This window comes from Leuresthes tenuis, unplaced genomic scaffold (genome assembly GCF_036924035.1).
Source record: "Leuresthes tenuis unplaced genomic scaffold, fLeuTen1.0.hap1 SCAF_9, whole genome shotgun sequence".
Classification (NCBI taxonomy): domain Eukaryota; kingdom Metazoa; phylum Chordata; class Actinopteri; order Atheriniformes; family Atherinopsidae; genus Leuresthes; species Leuresthes tenuis.
Window position 1 is genome coordinate 32,709,793 of NW_027325363.1, and position 18,949 is coordinate 32,728,741.

The following is an 18,949-nucleotide window of genomic DNA, read 5'->3' on the forward strand; positions in this document are numbered from 1 at the left end:
TGGGGTTATACGGTGCAGCGTCACAATACGAAACATATGATACTAGTTTTAGGGAGGAAAGGGTCATTAAGTGGAATGTGCATTCAACTGTAGAGTTGATCAATTCAAATGAAGAATTATATGACTAGAGGCGACTTACAAAGATACACTGCATATGTGACAACAACAAAAACTATAACAAATTATTTTAATTAGATTTTTTTTTAAATACACAAATAAACTTACAATTAGTCGATAGTCTATACAACTTTTTATCAGGTGTGTAGAAAATAATTACATTTCTGAGGATGATAAGTTTGCCACGATGACATGACTCCTTCCAACTTAAACGACCATAAAAGTCCTGTGTCTCAAAACACTTAAAACTACATTATCAGAGCATCGCTTTGTTCCTCTTTTTAGGAACAGACTGATGCAATATTTGCAACATTATCTAAATCATCAGATTAAATATCATGTAGATAATTATTGATAGTAAGCCTAATTATTATTTTGTCACATGGTTTGTGTGCAAGTTTATGCAAATATTCAAGATTTTCTCTAATTGCTATGATAAATCCAGTCAAAGTGTCCACTAAAACTGCAGGAGGACAGTCAGGCACGGGGAACGCCACACAGTGTCACATCTAACTGACAACCATCTGTTGGCCTTCGGTGTACTGACAAGATGTGTGAGGTCAATGTTGGCCTTGGACAGCACTGTCAGACGGGAAGTAGGGTGAGATGACACAGAACACACAGCCTGCCTCCTGGAAAGCTTGCCTCATCTCCACCTAGTGGGCAAAACCCAGACTGCATCAGACAGAGATAGACATAACACCTGCTACACATCCCCCCTCACAATTGACCAATCAGAGCAGATTAATGACCAAGGCTGCCAACAGTCGCCCACCAAGCAAGATTCAAATTAGTAAAGAGTGTGGTGGTATTTTGAATGACACTTTTAGATGCAACAATAGCCCTCAGAGTTGAGAGTGAATCAATTGGTGGGTTTTGACATTCTCTTTGACATTAGTCTGTTACTAATGTGTATAGCAGAGTCATGGTCCACACATTGGCACATCATTGATAGGTAACTTTGAAGTGTTAATAAAATGTTTTAAGGCACAAGAAATATTGTGATAATCTGTATCTAATGCAAGTTATATTCTATTATTTGCTGTTTGCTGTATACTTTTTATACTGTAACTTTAAATTAAATTACTTGTACATCCTACCCATATCTTTTTTCATCTGCCTGTCTACAGCCACCGGCATTTGGGTCATTTCCCTCCTTTAGCTCCAGCTATGAATGCTGACACTGATAGGTTTTCCATAAAAAAAAATTCAAAATTAAAATAATTCTTAGTGGAATGCTTTACAAGTATCTCTTTTGTCTCAGTTCAGAAGAGCCAATTTCTTAAGTCAAACTGGATCATAACATCATTATGACTACCATTTTTATTTTTTCATATATTTTTGACATAATTCATCTCAAAGCAAGCATGAAGTGCAATAGAGCCATAATTTTTAAAAGGTTGACTTTCACAGTACTCCAACTACTTTGGTTTCACCGGTAAAAGAAAAAAAAAGAATTTTGTATATGTGTATAGTTTTTTTTTCAATATGTAGGGTATCTACTAGGGATGCACCTATCCAATATTTGGATCGGATATTGGTTCCGTAAATCGAAGAAAATTCAAGATTGGGAATCGGTGACAATGGGACAATCCACATCAGCCAATTTTATTCCCCCCCCCCTTGTCCTGTCCAGCATTGGCATTCATCCAAGGGCCTTCTGCCCTCTCTAGTGGTGAAAAAACTTGTTAAGTTGGGACTGCCTCCAATTTTTTTTTGTTGTTTTTTTACCAAGCTAGAGAAGCTACTGTTTTGTTCAGATGCTTTTGTAATGGATGTTTAATTCCCATTTACACTAAACTATATAAAGAGCTGATTGCTATTAATTTTGAAAGTCTACTAACCAAGCCAGTGAAGCTATTGTTTTTTTCTCAGTTTCAGCTCCTTCATTATTTAATATTTTTTACATTGGATTTTGAAACCCTAATTGTACTAACTTAACCAGTTACACTTGCTATATTTTTATGGTTAAGATTGTTTTACTTATTTTGCGCTATACACAATTAATAAATAAATAAGTAATTCAGTACATTTATATCTCTTTATTTGTTTTAAAAAAAAACAGGAAAGAAATGTCAAGTCTGATGTAGCCTTGCACAAAAGAATCATCCCAGTCGTTTACACACAATGAAACTTACTGCTTGTTACCATAATTCCGCACTGTTTTTCTGAATCCGTATCGGATGGGTATCAGCCGATACTAAACCTCAGATATCGTATCAGTAGTGAAAAAAGCGGATCGGTACATCCCTAGTCTCTACTATGATAAACTGACCGATTCTCCATCCAGTTATAAACAGGAAGCTTAGAGACCATGACCTTAAATGGGCGCAGGTAGGAAATGCTTGACATAAAGCAGCCTTACCAGTTTCACCTGGTCCAGACACAAACCCACAACTGCACCCCCACTGCCAGGTAACTTCACTGCGGAGCCGAACTACGAGAACCAGCAGAAACTTTGATGAATTTTATACTTTATGAATACACGACACAATGCAACGCAACGCACTCAAGCAGACACACATTGTTAGAGATGAAGAATACATTGAACACTGATTAATATAATAAGATATGCTCTGAGTAGTGCATAGCAGTGGAACCATTGAGAACCCACCTGCCTCGCCAGCTGAACCATCTTGAGATTTCCAGGACCCAGACAGTCATCTGTGTAGACAGTCCTAAGGAATATTTATATAAATTAGATATGCGACAATAAGTGCAGTAGATTTACTTGGAGAATCCAGATTACTTCCTAAAGAGGGAAGGGAAGGGACTGCTGACCAGACATGGTAAGCCCAAATGAGTAAAGAGGGTGAACTGGGAACGTCTGGTGGAGGTCACTGTTCGCAAGGTCTTTGGGAGAATTTTACTCATATACTGGGGGAGGTTGGGGACATGGAATCTGAATGGACCACGTTCAGGACCTCCATTGCAGATGCAGCTTCCAAGAGTTATGGCTTGAAGGTTGTCAAAGCCTGTCATGGCTGGAGGACCTGCTGATGGACGCCAGTGTTGAGGGAAGCTGTCAAAATGAAGTAGGAAGCCTTTCAGGCTCAGTTGTCCCAGGAGTCACCTGAAGCAGTTGACAGGTACCGAGTGGCTGGTGGTTGGTGAAGTTCAAACTCGGGTGTGGGAGGAATTCGGGGAGACTATGGAGAAGGACTTTCAGTTGGCTCCAAGGATTTTCTGGCAAACCTTTCGACTAAGCAGAAAAGGAAAGCAGAGACCTTCCCAGGTTGTGCTTGACCTGGGTGGAGAACTGTTGACCTTAACTGAGTATGTTGTCGGGCAGTGGAAGGAGCACTTTCAGTATCTCCTCAATCCGGCCAGCATGTCCTCTATTGATGAGGCAGAGTCTGAGGACTTGGGGGAAGACTCGTCCATCAACTGTTAGCCTACAAAGTGCTTAATGGAACGGCTCCCATCTACTTGAATGCTCTTGCAAAGGCTTAAGTCACAACTCGGTCCCTCCGTTCGTCCCAGGATTGTCGTCTAGCAGCTCCTACACCACGCCTAAGACAATCCAAACTCTTTTCATGTGTCGTCCCACGATGGTGGAATGACCTACCGAGCGCTACCAGAACATCTGTTCTACCAGAACATATCTTTCTGCACTTCCCTCTATGCCTGCACCCTATCTCTACTCTGTCACCTCTGACAGAGTCTAACTAGTGGGTTCCTTCAATGTAGTTTATTGTTAGCTTTTTATATAGCTTGTTATATCTTCATTTGTAAGTCGCTTTGGATAAAAGCATCTGCTAAATACATAAACATAAACATAAACTTGGAAAAAGTTGTTAAGGGCATTAAAAATATTGCCAGTTACTGTGTCCCAGTTTCCTTAGTTACTGAGGGGATTGTGGGAGTTTGACCAGCCAGTCTACATGTGTTTTGACCTTATTCCCCGAGGGATTCTGTGGAGGGTGCTGAGGGAGTATGGGGTAACGGTTCTGTATCTGGTAACTGTATAACCTGTATAACCAAAGTAAAAGCTGAATGTGCATTCTTGGCACTAAGTTGAACTTGTTTACAGTGTGTGTTGGACTCCGCCAGGGCTGCCCCTTGTCATCCTGTCCATGAAAATCACAAACATGATCTCAAGGCATAGTCGTGGAGAGGAGGGTATCTGGTTTGGGAACCTCAGGGTTGCATCTCTGGTTTTTGTGGATGATGTGGTTCTGTTGGCTTCTTCAAGCTAATATCTTCAGTGCACACAGGAGTGGTTTGCAGCTGGTGTGAAGCAGCAGAGATGAAAGTCAGCTCTTCTAAATCCGAGGAAATGTTTTGCAACCTGAAATAAGTGCTCTCTCTGGGTTGAGGATGAGTCCCTGCCTCAAGCTGAGGAGTTTAAGCATCTGGGTATGTTGTTCACGAGTGATGGCAGGTTGGACCGAGAGATGGACAGATGGATTGGGGGCACTGCTCCGGTCTGTTGTGGTAAAGAGGGAATTGAGTCGGAAGGCGAAGCTTTCAGTTTACTGGTCCATCTTTGTTCCAACCCTTTCCTATGGTCACAAGATCTGGGTGGTGACCGAAAGAACAAGATTGCAGATACAAGTGGCTGAAATGGAAGCCCAGGGGCAGACCAAGAGCTCACTCAAGGGATTATTTTTCCATTCTAGCTTGAGAACACCTTGGGTCCCCTCAGGAGGAGCTGGAGAGTGTCGCTAGGGAGAGGGACGTCTGGGTTTCTCTCCTGGACCTGTTGCCTCAACAACCCAACCTCTTATAAGTGGATGAAAATGGATGGATGGATAAAAAAAAAATCTAAAATCTAAAAAGCCTTTACTGATGTTGATTAACCAACAATATACTAGCTTATTGCATTAGTTGAAATCTATTATTGACAGTTGCATCTTTACCACTAAATTTCCCAATGAAGTAAAAACAAGCAACTTTGTTCACTCAAAAATGTTTTGTTCCTCATTTGTGATTTCCAATGTTTATTGTTTCTTGATCTTGTCTTACAAAATAAGTCCCTCATTCTTCAAATATGTACCATCAAAGTTCTTCAAAACAATAATTACATCCACTCCTCCACTTCATTCTTCTTTGTTCTCCTGTGTAAAAGGGACACACTAACCCCTAATTTTTTTCTCATAAATCTTTGGTATTGTTACACACTTTAAAGGTAATTCATTTTGTAATCTTAAATTTGATTCCAACCTGTTTTGAGTGCAGAAATGTAACAATTTCAGGCCATCCTTTCATGGTTGCCCTCATTGGGTCAATGCCCTTTATTAGCCATCTTATTCTAAAATGTGCTGGACCACAGTGGTCGCAGTTTGCAGTAGCTCTGATCTTATTGTGTTTATTCTACATTTGAGTTAAATCTTTCCACAGAAGCGATTTTTCTGTGCTGGTTTGGAAGTTGTGGTGCTTGAGTGGACTCTCCTCATATTTCAGGAACTTTTCAACATCTGTTATGATGAGTAACCATGCCAGTGGAAGAGTTGTTTATAATCAGGAGCAGCTGATTGAATTTTCATAGTTGGTGTTGGCTGCGGTGCCAGGCTAATATATAAACCACAATAACACAGGTAAACTCTCTCAGTGGATAATAAGGACGTATATGCCTAGTTAGCAGTAGAATATTCTAAATAACAATTTTATCCGTCACAGTGACATGTCCATTACACCATCAGTTTATAACAAACTGCCTTTCCTTTTGCCTCTGCTCCAACTGTCTCTGACAGCATGCATCATCTAAAGCCAGGTAGAGAAGTGTTGGAGTCTGGTATTTGCTCCTTTAGCCATGTCTCCGCTAAACACATAATTCTGCATTCACAATATTCTTTCTGTGTCCTCCTGAGTGGTCCAAGCTCGTCCATTTAATTTGATAGTGATCTGACATTGCAAATCAGTATAGAGGGAAGACTTGGTTTAAAAGTCCTCTTCCTGATCCACTATCTTATTCCTACCTGACATCCACAATATTTTGTCTTCAAATTGTTGAAGATTTGGGGTCTCTTTTTCTGATTTAGCTGACACTAGAAAAGCTCATCAGCTACTCTTCTATTGGCATGGTTACTCATTATACCTGATGTTGAAAACTGTAAAAGATACAATCAACTCAAGCAGCAGTTTCCAAACCTGAGCAGAAAAATCTCCCAAAAATCAATGTTTTCTGAAAAAAAAAAAATATATACAAATCACTTAAATATAACCTATACACAATATGATTGGTGCTACTGCAACTTGTTGCCAACTTTGGTGCAATGTATTCTAGAAATTGATGGGGTTTTATTACTTTTTTGAAAAAGATAGTTAAAATTCTCTTACATTTCCAGATGTTCCTACATATCTATGGAAACTTTACAATACTGTGTAATTAAACATACTGTTTACCTCCGCAGCTCAAAGTTCTGGTCCATCAGTTGTGCCAGACAGTTCCAGTCTCTGTCCTGGATAGCCACCCTGAATGGAGAAATATTGTCCATCAGATCTTATTGGTCATATCTGAACTGCTCCAATAAGGCCGCAACAACAACAAAAAAAATCCAGCACATTTGCAAGTACAGCTGAAGAAAATATACTTTTTTGCATGTAGTTTTTCAAGGAACAGGGCACAGCTTTAATTCATGTCAGAGAGTTAGGTTAATCCCTACCTCGCCTGATCAGTGAGTTCAGCAAAAGACCTCATGGCCTCAATGACCATTGGTTCCCCTGTGGAAAACATGACAGTAGTTGAGCAAACGAACCACTATAGTTCCATTTTTAGAAATATTTTTTTTCTAAACTGACAGAAAAACTTAATTTGGACCCAATAAAATCTAGGAAGATATTAACGGTTTCGGTTCAGTTTAAATTTTTTTTCTCCCAAATTTGTTTTGCTTGTCAGCAAAAACTGTAAACATACCAGTATCACCGGTTTACTGAATAGTATAACACTTTTCTTTCAAGTTAACAGTTACTAAACACAACTTTCAAACGGTAAAATTAAAATTCTGACTCGGAGCTCAGAAATTCCGACATCCGTGTACAACATGAACGCACCATTAGTCGCATGTTTGATATGCATGTTGATATGCATGTTTTATCACACTGTCATTGATAGTGCACTGTTCTATGCTGTTGTCTGCTGGGGGAGTTGCACTACACACAAAAACTGTGGGCTCCTGGACAAGCTGCTGAAAAAGGCCAGTTCTGTGGTAGACAGAAGGCTAGAGCCTCTCAGTGCTGTGGTGGAGCAACGGATGAGGAGGAAATTATATTCTGTTTTGTAGAATAATAAACATCATCTCCACAGCATCCTGGCAGGACAGAGGAGCAGCTGCAGTGAGAGGCTCATCTCACTGCACTGCAGAACTGAGAGGTTCAGGAAGTCCTTTGTCCTCACAGCCATAAGGTTTTTTAACATTGACTTTTTATAATTTTTTTGAGCAACTTGGGGAAGAATAAAGTCTTTTTCTATTTCTATTTCTATATATCTACTATGTTCATTGTCTTAATTTAGCACGTTAGCATGCTAATATTAGCTGATTACACGGTAACAGACAAAAGCGATTTGACCACATAGTGGTGCTAGAGGAATAATTGGTATTGTACTTTAGACTCAGTGAATGAAATTCATTTCTGCAAACATAAAGTAATTTATGACTAGTACAAAACTGTAACTTTTCACTTGCAGTAAAGTCAAAAGATTACCAAAGTGAGTGGGAACTACCAGGACAGTGGTCTGGCTGACAGACTAACAATAACATCAAAGGTGTGACTTGTGCCACGAATTCCTTTCAAAAACAGTATGCATAATGTTTGATTGGAAGGCATACCACTGAGCCAGCGCTGTCGGATGTTGCTGTGGATGCGGCCAGAGTCACTGGGGTCGCTCAGATAGGCCAGCCAGAACAGTGGAAGTTCAGTTATGTCCATAGAAACATAGTTTCCTGACAATGGACAACACAAACATTTAGAATTTGCAAGGTCTGATCTGTCAAAGACTGACTGACAATAAGACCAAACATACAGCCAAAACAAGGAGTCCTGTAACAGATGGTGTGGCTCTGAGGAGCCTTATAATCAACATCATGGAATCTTAGACGGACTCCATGAAGAGACAGAAGAGGAGGACAATGAAACAACCTGAATCCACAGAAAAACCGTGGGTAGTTCTCCAAAATGCTTAAAACAACCTACCTGGAAAGTGCTTCAAAAAGTGTGCACAGAGGGGTCATTTCTTAGCATGATGGTCACATCAAATATTAGAATTTTTTTGACTTTGAAAGAAAGTAACTCCACTTTTACAACTCATGACCTTTTTATGTATGATAATGGTTTTAATATCATCTCCGGATAGGGACACCAGTACCGTAACCATTCTCTTCCATGAGCATCTTGCTGAAGTCCATGTAGATTAAGCCTTCATAGACCTACAAACACAAAAGAGCAAAAGATTTCTAGTGTTGGCTTAAGGTTTGTTCAGCACAGACAAAAACTGTCCAGTTTCCATAGTCCAGTGTGAAACATGTTACTGACCTGCACAACTCTGTCTTGCAGGCCCGCAGTAATGAACAGCTCATCAGTCTCCACATTGAGGATGAAGTTTGCTCGAATTGGTTTAGGGAGATCCTTAAGTATATAAATAAAGCATAGAGACCATGGTACCAATGAAAGAGTGACGGAAAATTCAAGTGCTGACTCTAATAGCTTCAATAACACAATATGAGATGTCCTATATCAAACACCCTTACGTTGTCTGTGATGTTGTAGAATTTCATAAGACACTTAAGAGTTGCTGAAACAATGGCACTGTGACAAAAAAAGGATTGAAAACAAGAAGATTATCAAATTCAAAATGTGAGAAACTAACCCTAAATAAGACAATGCAGAAGAAAAAAAAAAAACTAAACTTTGAGCTACTTACCTGCTTCCAGCAAGGCCCTTCATTTAAACAGAGAAATAATTGCATCAGGGTGTTACATGCGTTTCTATATTTTCACATTTCATACTGTATGTGGTGAACCTGTAATTTTCTCTATATTTGGATGGATCCTCACCACTTGCCGAGGAATGTTGGTGTCATACTTCAGTGTGAAGTTTTGCTTTGTCAAAGCAATACTGCAGAAACAAATGCACAACGGACATTGCATGTGTATCAGAGTTGAAGTACAGACCAAGCAGAGTGATTGGAACATGAGAAGGAAAATAATTCTACTTTTATTTAATATACTGAAACAGTGGCATTTTTACTTTTACTTTAGTAGTGAAAAGCTGGTAATTCATTAATCAATTGTATCAGTAAAAGAGAGCAAGGATGATAGATGTGCACACAGCCTTTGTTGCAAAGCATTTCAATTTAACAGAAGGAAGTAAGGGTATCAACTTATAATAGTACTGACAATAATTGGGATTTTAAAAGAATAAACACATGATATTATTGTGGTTTAATTTTCAGCTGAAAACATATAACTGGTGCAGTTTGAGTTTTTTGTACAATTGCTTTGTTCTTTTCTCCATTTTTATTTTAGGTTTTATTCAATTGCCAAAAAAGAAATGTAAATAATTTTTTTAATTTTTTTTTAAAGAAGGTGAATATATATATATATATATATATATATATATCCTGAATGTTTCTGGCCACAATAATTGTGTGGTGAAGATCTGAAACAGTGATGGCCTTTGCAGGAAATAGAATAAAGAACAGAAAAAAAAAACATCACTCCACAAGATGCAAGCTTCTGTACTGCCCAATGAAAACACGTCTGCCCTTGATTGATTTGCATTAACATACATACTGGTCTCACCCTTGTTTGGAGCAGAACTGGTAGAACTTCTTACATGTAGCCTGAAGAAGTCGCAGCCCACCCAGATAACTGCAGTGAGGACATAGATTTAAACATCCAGAATATGATCAACACTGTCCTGTGTTTTAGGTCATTATGACATTTACTCACCCCTCCTTCCTACTGATACAGAACAGATCCTGCAGACTACCAAACTCTGTGGGGTCATTCAGTGGGTGAGGGACTAAAACCTACAAAATTACAGAAACTCACAATTTTAGCACAGTAAGTTCCTCATTACTTATGTTGTAACCAGTGAATGTGCAGGTAAAACTGTGTTACCAAAGTCTGGCTCTCCACCAGAGTAACCTCTGCCCAAAAATTAGAGATGGTCATGGCGATGGTTTTCCCGTTAAAGCCATCTGAGGGATTTCCCATTAATCCAACCCTGTGGGTTAGAAAATATTTGGAAATCAGGCCTAAAAGATGGAAAAAACTTGGGTTTTAACCATGAGGTCAGAGGGAGAAAGAGGCTCACATTTCCATTTAAAAACAGCAGAGTCAGCGCTTTCTCACCTGGCATATGAGCGACATGTGATTGGTTTAGCAGAGTTGTCTTGTTTCTTAGTGGAGTAGTGAGTGAGCCACTTGGTGTAGTCTGACAGGCCCTAACATTTAAAAGGCACCAGTAATTTATTTATTAACAAATAAGCTATTATGGGAAAAAATGTTTCAGCACTATTAAGAAAAATCTATGGGCCCCAAATATCAATGGTAATCTTTTTTAAATGTTCAAAGGTCTTTAGTGCCATCAAGCTAACAGATAGTAATGATTCATTTCATAAAACAGCTTGAAATGATTTCTAGGTCATTCAGTCTCTTCCAGATGTATTCTTTGGATTGGTAGAAACTCCTTATGGGTGATAATGATTATAATTCAAAGCAAGACCAATTACAAGCACTAAGTTCAACTGAGAAAAGGATACAAACCACTTGTCCAATGAGCTGGAAACCAGTAGGAAGCTTCATACCAAACACATCAAGTTGCTTCTCATTGATCAGCCACTCCTGAGGAAGATGCAGAGACAGGACATACAACTTCCCTTTATGTATGTTGTCATTAGACCATAAACGTTAAATGGAAAAAGATAAGCAGGGGGGAAAAGCCATGTTTAAGTCTTTTGTGTCTATTTGATAATATGCACACTAATTCAAAATCCAAGCACATTGATATATATATATACCATTTGTGCTTATAGATGGAACGTGTGTTATTTTCGTTTGTCCATTTCCACAGAATGGCAAACTGTGTGCAGAAGGTAAGGATTCTCTCTGACCAATCAATATCCTGAAATGTTTCCAGATCACTGAATAGTTTCAGCTTAGCTGAGTTAGTACTAAATTAATGTATCAGTTATGATGTAAAGAACAGAAAAAAAACAGTAGAACTGGGCCATTCTACAGCTTGTGATGAAGAAGGGCCACTGGATATGCCAGAAAAGAATAGCATTTACAGTGTAATACTTCGTGCTGTACATATGCACAAACTTTTTAAAATTCATGAAGGTTTCCCATTATTACAGAAAATGTTTCAACTGAAGCTGTTAGCCTACAATAATGGAAAGAGCTTTCCAGCAACAATCTTCCTTTCCCATGATAGCAGGTGATTTGTTTAGCATATATGCAAAACTGGATTTGACACATAAATTTGGCCAAAGCTACTGATGAGGTGAACTGAGCGAGCAGACATATATGGGTGTAATTAAGCATTGTGTAATGCGACCTGAATGGAAGCGGATTCATTTTGCTGAGATAACAGGAAGTTTAAAAAAAAGTCCTTCCTGTTCTATGCTGTTTATATGAACTGGCTGTTTAAGTGTCACTTACGAACCCAGAATTGTCCGAAGGTTCTGTCTGTGACTTCAGGCTGCAGGTTGAGAAAGTCTGACATGTAGGACAGTGTGTCTTTCTGGATGCAGTAAAACACCACGCTAGCCAGCCGCGACGCTGTCAGCCCTTCCAGTGGTTTCTCCAAGAAGCGAGTTATCCTGATACATACAGCTAAAACAGATTAAGACCACATCTGCAACACGGTCTTGTGTATCAGTGAGCATCTGGTACAAGCAGAACTACACCACAGAACCAGCCTCACCTGTGGGTCTCAGGGCAGACCTCCACAATCCCTCTGGAGCTGCTTTTTTCACTTTCCTCCAGCCCATAGTATATGACCAACTCTCCAGGCTGCAACACACACACACGACGATGGAAAAATCACAAAAACATGACCAAAACTGCCAAACAGACAAAAATACATTTTTGAGTTCATCTTCTCAAAATCTTAAATACCTCCCTTGTGTCATTTACATTTGAAAAAAGGTTGCTATGTGCTGGTCTTATCGGCAGCAAGTCTATGTAGCTCTCAGTTTTGTTCATCGTTGATATAATTATATGTAATTTTTAGTTTTTATCTAAACATTTTTAGTGATCTGCTTTTAATTTACATTTCGTTTTATTTTTTGACAATGTGCACTGCTACCAGTACTAGAGCAGTGTACACAACTGTTGGCACTGTCAAGGACTGGACGCAGAATTAAACATCCAATTCCGACCGAGCTAAGAAAGCTTTACCATGGATGCAAAGCTGGAGCAAAACTGAAGGCAAAGAGGGGCAACAGGAGCTGGAGGTACAAGCTGTGTCTGCCCTCGTGATTATGGGAAACGCTAACTCGCTACCAAACAAGTGTGATGAGCCAGAGGCGCTTGTGTGGAACCAACGACTGTATAAGGAGAGCAGTTTGATCTGTCTGTCTAAGTCCTGGCTGAATGACAACACACCAGACTCGTGTGTGGACATACCCGGCTTCACAGCCGTACGAGCGGATCATGACCTGAGTACGAGCGGTAAGGGGAGAGGTGACCTTTAAGGAGAGGGTATGCTGTCCAGACACTGAACTGCTGTCAGTTGGTTTCCATGCACTCTATGCGCCCAGAGAGTTCCCATATACAGTCGTTATCATTGTTTACATTCCACCGAGGACATCACAGCATGGTCTATCTACAACCTTGTGTACAAAGACTTCCTGTTACTACCAGATCTTTCAGGAAGTGGTCACCAGAGGCGAGTGATGCATTGAGAGACTGCTTTGATGTCACAGACTGGGCTGTACTGTTGAAGGAAGAAGAAATGGACATTAACATGGACAGGAGGGTCAGCACCATTGCTGACTACATTAACTTCTGTAGGGACACTGTGATTCCGGTAAGGACTGTAAGGTGCTTTCCTAATAATAAACCATGGATCACCAGTGACATCAAAGACCTCCAGAACCAGAAAAAGAGGGCTTCCAGAATGGGGATTAAGAAAGGCAGAGGAATGTACAACGGGAGCTTAAAAAGACACTACGTCAAGCTATGGTGGAGTACAAGAAAAAGGTAGAGAGACTGCTGGAGAACAATAACACCAAGGAGGTGTGGAGGGGCGTGACGACCATCACTGGATACAGACTGAAAAACTCTCAGTCTGGGGAAGGTGATGTGACCTTGGAGAGACTCCTTGTTCGTCACATGAGATTGCAGGTTGCGGAGGATCTTGACCCCCTCCAGTTTGCCTACCAGAAACACATAGGAGTGGAAGATGCAATTCTGTACATGCTGCAATGGGCATATGCTTATCTGGATGTGCCTGGTTCATATGTGAGACTCATGTTTTTTGACATCTCCAGTGCCTTCAGCACCATTCGGCCTCCCATACTGAAAGACATGCTTCTAGGTATGGGTGTGGCCCCCTCCCTGACATCGTGGATAATAGACTATAGACTGGCAGACCACAGTATGTCAGGATGGGGAGATGTGTTTCTGGAACACTGGAATGCAGTATCTGCATGGTACTGTTTTTGACTCATTTCCTTTTCACCCCGTACACATCGGACTTCAGGTGCAACTCCAGTCCTGCCACATACAGAACTATTCTAAAGATACGGCTGTTGTGGCATGTATGCGTGGTGGACAGGAGAAGGAGTACAGGGACCTTGTGGAGTCCTTCAATGTCTGGACCAAAAATAACTGTTTGCTCCTGAACACTACCAAGACCAAAGAGCTGGTGGTGGACTTCGGGAGATCTAAAACTCCATACCAGTCAGTCTGCATTGATGGAGGGGAGATAGAGACTGCTCAGACCTGCAAATACCTGGCGGTGGTGCTGGATAATAAACTGGAGTGGTCTGCCAACACAGAAGCAGTGTACAGGAGGGCCTAGAGCCTTCCTGAGACGGCTCAGGTTCTTCAATGTCTGCACTGACATGATATGCATGTTTTATCACACTATCATTGAGAGTGCACTGTTCTGTGTTGTTGTCTGCTGGGGGAGTTGCACTACAGACAAAAACTGTATGTGATTACATGTGACTTTGGATTTGAACAGTATGCTGAGTTGAAATTATGCAGGACAATCATATAATTTCCAGTTTGACCACTTAATGACCATACGACCTCACAGTGCTGTAGAAGTGTGTACATTTGACTTATGCTGAGTAATTCAGACTTCCAAGATGAAATGGAACATACCATTTCTGTCAGCAGTAACATGACAGAGCGACAGCTTGTTACAGGTACAGTTTGAGCTTTCTCTTTAACAATGGAAAACTCTGAATACAACAGCTGTTTACAATTTAAACAATTTAAGATTGGCCTTAACTATTTGTGTCATTGTTTACACTGGACAAATGTAAAGCAGAACCATAGCATGACAATGAAAATACTGGACAGCCTTCGTTCAGTTGCTATGGCCACAACTTCCAAAAGTCGATGGAGGCTCAGAGAGTCTGTAGTTTGTCCTGAAACAGACCCACTTCAGCTGAAACACCTCCACTAATCAAACAACACAAAGCCGTGTAGTTTGGAGAATCTCACCTTCGACCTGAAGAATCGAATAACCTGAGCTACGTCAAAGTTCTGGTCTGCACACAGCATGTCTCCTGCAATCTGCTGACACAATAAAGAAATGTTGATTATACAACATGCAGCAGTGTGAATGATCGAACGTTATTAACTCCATTAACAACAGAAAGATCCCTCATACCACCATGATGTCATCCTTCAGCTTACGGCTTTTTATGGCAAGTTGGAGGTCGGCCACAGCCCCAAGCTGGTCGTCCAACGTTGTGCTGCCATCATTCACTACATTCTCCACTGGGAAGTCGTTTGCTGTGGCCCAGCGCTCATAGTGCTTATACCTGATAATGAATTAAAGGAGAATTAAAGCAGCTTTAGCGTCAATCTGTGTCAAAATGTCCAGGTCAACAGCAGCTGGGTAATGCAACTTACTTGTCTGCATTAGTAACCAGATACACCTCAGTAAAGAGCTGTCGCCTGGAGAGAAATCAGAGATGTCAAGAAAAAAAATACAGGTCAGAGATTAGCAGATATTAGACATGTTATCCACCTTACATGTTGACCGTTTCCCACCAAAAGTCAAGGATCTTCTTTCCCCCTGTGCCAGGAAGCAAGGCCTTTGGTACTCCAATCAAGTGGCTGTACAAGCCTGTGTCATCGTCCTGTGCAAATTTATTAGTTTTTTTTTTGTTATTGCAGAACATAACAATACAGGACATGGGAACAAAGGTTACAGAACACTGAGACAATAACCGAACAAACATGGAAGATAAAGTTATGTGTGTAGGTGTAACAAGTTATGTGGTGTGATGAGTGTAGTTCTTGATCAGTCAGGGGGTAATATACCATCTTTCTGATAATAATAGAATAGAAAGAATAGAATATTGTCAATAACAATAATAGCGATAATAACCACTACTGTTACCAATACATCACTATATTTAATACTCTAGTGAAATAATGGTCATCCTTGTCATCATCATCAACATTCACAACCATCAACAATATTGATAATAACAATAATATTTAAAAAACATCCATCCTGTTTCCATATTAGAACAAATCAGAACCAGGGCTCTGAAAGGCCTAAACTTCATGTAAACATCAACAGAGAAAGTGAAGCTGTCAAACATTCTACGGATTCCTATCATAGTTGTAATACACTGTTAGTGTTTTCCTCACATCGAGTGAATCCTTATTGAATGTTCGTGATAATCATCGAATCCACAAATTGTCAGTTATTGTATATATTAGCCCATTAATGCTCACCATATGTGGACATTGAGGAGTCTCAACGCGCCCTTCTCTACACTATGTAGCGGTGTACACAGCAATGTCAACTCGATGACAGCAACTGGCCCCGTCAGGTTGAGTGTAAATGCACTTACTAAAGAAAATGCTTCAATATTTAAGCATACACAATATATATATCTATATATAAAGATATATATATAATTTTAATTTTGACAGAACTTAAACGTTAAATGAATTAAAGAGCTCAATACCGCCACCACAATCCTCCGTTGAGTGTCGGTTCAAATCAACATCGGCTAGCAAGAATGAGTCTCGTTCTACAAAGTATACTAAATTATTCTCCAGCCAGATGTAAGCCGAATGTCCGACTGCGTTATTAAGTTTTTATAAATATCGCAAGTCACAATGAAAGACATGGAAAAAAGCCGAGCGCTTGAAAAGATCAGATGTCAGATTCTTCAAGCCAGTTCTGTGCTCAGGGACCGCTTTGTAACGGTTGTGAACTTTGCACTGCTTGAAGTTATGCAGCAGCGAATAACAAACTTACCTTAATTTGTGTCTCTAAGACCGTGCCGTGACCGGCTACAAGCAGTATAAGAATCATGGGTGAACTTTATTGGTCCTGGTGTCGACTTGAAACGTAAACTGTGCAAGTCTTCCGCTGAGATCTCTTTCCCCGTCGGGATACACTGCTCCCCCTACAGCTCCGCCGAGTCCACAAGGCGAAAGAAGCGCGCTCTCGCTGAAATCTCGTTCATGACGTACTGTGCACGGACCGCAGCGGAAAGTGCGAAGGCCCAAAATGGATTTCTACTGCGTTTTATCTTTTTCTTTTAAGAAGGTGAAAGCAATTAAAAACTTTGCGCAAAAACGGAGTTTTTTCATTCTACATTCTCAACAAGCTGTTGTCTTTAGCTGTGAAACACAAGGTAATGTACACAATACTTTTGTAATAGTTTAAGGGATTTCCCTTTGAACCCCCACTTAGTGACGAAAAGTGAACTAATTAAGTGCCGAAATTCTAATACTTTTTTTGTCTAAAGCAGGGGTCATCCTGGTTCCCCCAGCTACTGTGGGCAAATTAAGACATAAGAGGATTAAGATTTGAAGATGTATGTGATATAAGGTTTTGATCTTAAAATTCAAATTCTTACAACATATGAGCTGAACTAGAAAAAGTGTCAACAATAGTAATAAGTCTATGATATGTTTAGCCAGGACAAATTTATTTGTGTTCTCATTTCCACATCAAGTGTGCGTTTGAAGTGAAAACTCATAAACCACATTTGAGGTAAATACGCCAGTTTGTTAAGTATGTAAAATGAAGACAATCCGTTTTTACACTGCTTTCACCTTCTTAAAAATAAATAAATAAATAAAACGCAGTAGAAATCAAGTTTGGGCCTTCATACTTTCCGGAGTACGCCGTGGTACGAGCGCAGAAAGTCGGGAACGAGATTTCAGCGAGAGCGCGCTTCTTCAGCCACGTGGACGCTGCGGGGCTTGAGGGGGAACGGTTATCCCAACTGGGAAACAGAACTCGATACACCGTTTGAGAAATGTCCACGATCTATGGAACAATTTAACAATAGACATATGAAGAATATACGCCGAATCGACCGCTACTGCCTATTGACGCTGACGAGCCGTAGGGCCGCCGTCTTGGACCGGTTATCATAACTCGTTGAATACAAAACAGTTTTTCACGGGTTTTTTTTCTGCAAACGTCATACATGTAGGCGTGATACCGGACACATGATTCGTATGTTAATATTCATAGTAGACTTAACAGTAATAGAATATTCTGGAATGTGAGATATGTTATGTATGATAGGTAGGCTATTTTGCAAAAGACACACGATATATAATATAATACACACACATACACTATATCAAAACACTATACGATAGAGAAGTAGGAGCAGATTGCGTACAACTCAGCGATTTTAATAAGTTGAAAAATGAAGAAACAGTAATACATTATATATTCATATATAAGATAAAACACAAGAGACAGAAGTTATATTTCAGAAAAAATTATTATCTATATCAATATCAAGATTGATTCAAATTGGCTTTATTGGCATGAATGGTACCAACCATTGTTGTCAAAAACAAAACATACCAAAACAAAATTCAATTACATTGAATTATTTACATTAATTATTATTTAATTACTCTCTATGTCTCTGAGAGATCTCTCTCAAAAATAAATGAAAATCTATATATATATATCAGAAAAAATGAAGACAGACAGATAGATGATAGAGAAATCCTAAAAAAAATTTTAATTTTCAAGTTAAACACAAGAACACCACCCCGCCCCAAACCATATTTACACAAAGTTGCTCACGAAAGTATAAATGAGCTAAAAGCCCTGAAAAAAGAACTGTTTGCAGAGATTCTTTCTCGTGCTCCCTTTCTGCAGGTCAAGAGAGGTGAGTTTGGCAATGTGGTGTAGTTTTATTTTCAGAAACACAGACACAACCAATGACAACAAGTTGGAATAATGGTGGTCGATGTCAAACTGTGTCTCCTCAATGTGTTCCCCAAGCTGAAAAACATCCTACGTTCCTCTCAGACATGTAGGTGACTTGTCGACGTCTTTGGAGCTTGTCTTGCTGAGGCTTGGTGAATCACCCTCTCTGCAGCTCTCAGCACCTGATGATGGAATCCAAATCACTATCATTACAGGGTTTCATTAGGTATCAGATAGCTGAAATCAATACTCATCTATTCAAAATATACAGAGAACAGAGTACCTATTTCTAAACTGTATGTTCAACATGCAAACTTAGTATTTGCTGGACTTCCTTCTCTCCATAGGCCTGCTTTGTACTACAGAAAATTTCACACAGAGCTTTAGCACTCTAAAATGTGTGATGGTATATGTAAGGTTATATACAAACTTTTGTGAATAATACAGCCTGTGTCACCTGTGTAAAATTTGCTGGTCAATGTTATAT

General features: G+C 39.8%; 1 protein-coding gene across 2 annotated transcripts; it reads right to left on the reverse strand.

The window, feature by feature from the left end:
* Positions 1 to 214: 214 nt before the first annotated feature.
* Positions 215 to 16,716, reverse strand: gkup (glucuronokinase with putative uridyl pyrophosphorylase). 2 transcript variants are annotated; one of them, XM_072393121.1, is made up of 23 exons: positions 16,531 to 16,716; positions 15,303 to 15,391; positions 15,162 to 15,206; positions 14,917 to 15,070; positions 14,748 to 14,819; positions 11,992 to 12,080; positions 11,731 to 11,887; positions 10,830 to 10,907; positions 10,416 to 10,507; positions 10,182 to 10,287; positions 10,011 to 10,090; positions 9,861 to 9,929; positions 9,114 to 9,174; positions 8,981 to 8,997; positions 8,808 to 8,865; positions 8,593 to 8,685; positions 8,426 to 8,486; positions 7,890 to 8,003; positions 6,726 to 6,783; positions 6,466 to 6,534; positions 2,732 to 2,795; positions 2,483 to 2,554; positions 215 to 773 (listed from the first exon to the last, which is right to left on the reverse strand). In XM_072393121.1, the coding sequence occupies exons 1-23, from the start codon at positions 16,585 to 16,587 to the stop codon at positions 678 to 680; spliced, it is 1,851 nt and encodes a 616-aa protein (XP_072249222.1). In that variant the 5' UTR covers positions 16,588 to 16,716; the 3' UTR covers positions 215 to 677. The 2 variants fall into 2 exon arrangements, with proteins under 2 accessions (XP_072249222.1, XP_072249221.1); XM_072393120.1 differs by having other exon boundaries at positions 15,285 to 15,391.
* Positions 16,717 to 18,949: the final 2,233 nt, after the last annotated feature.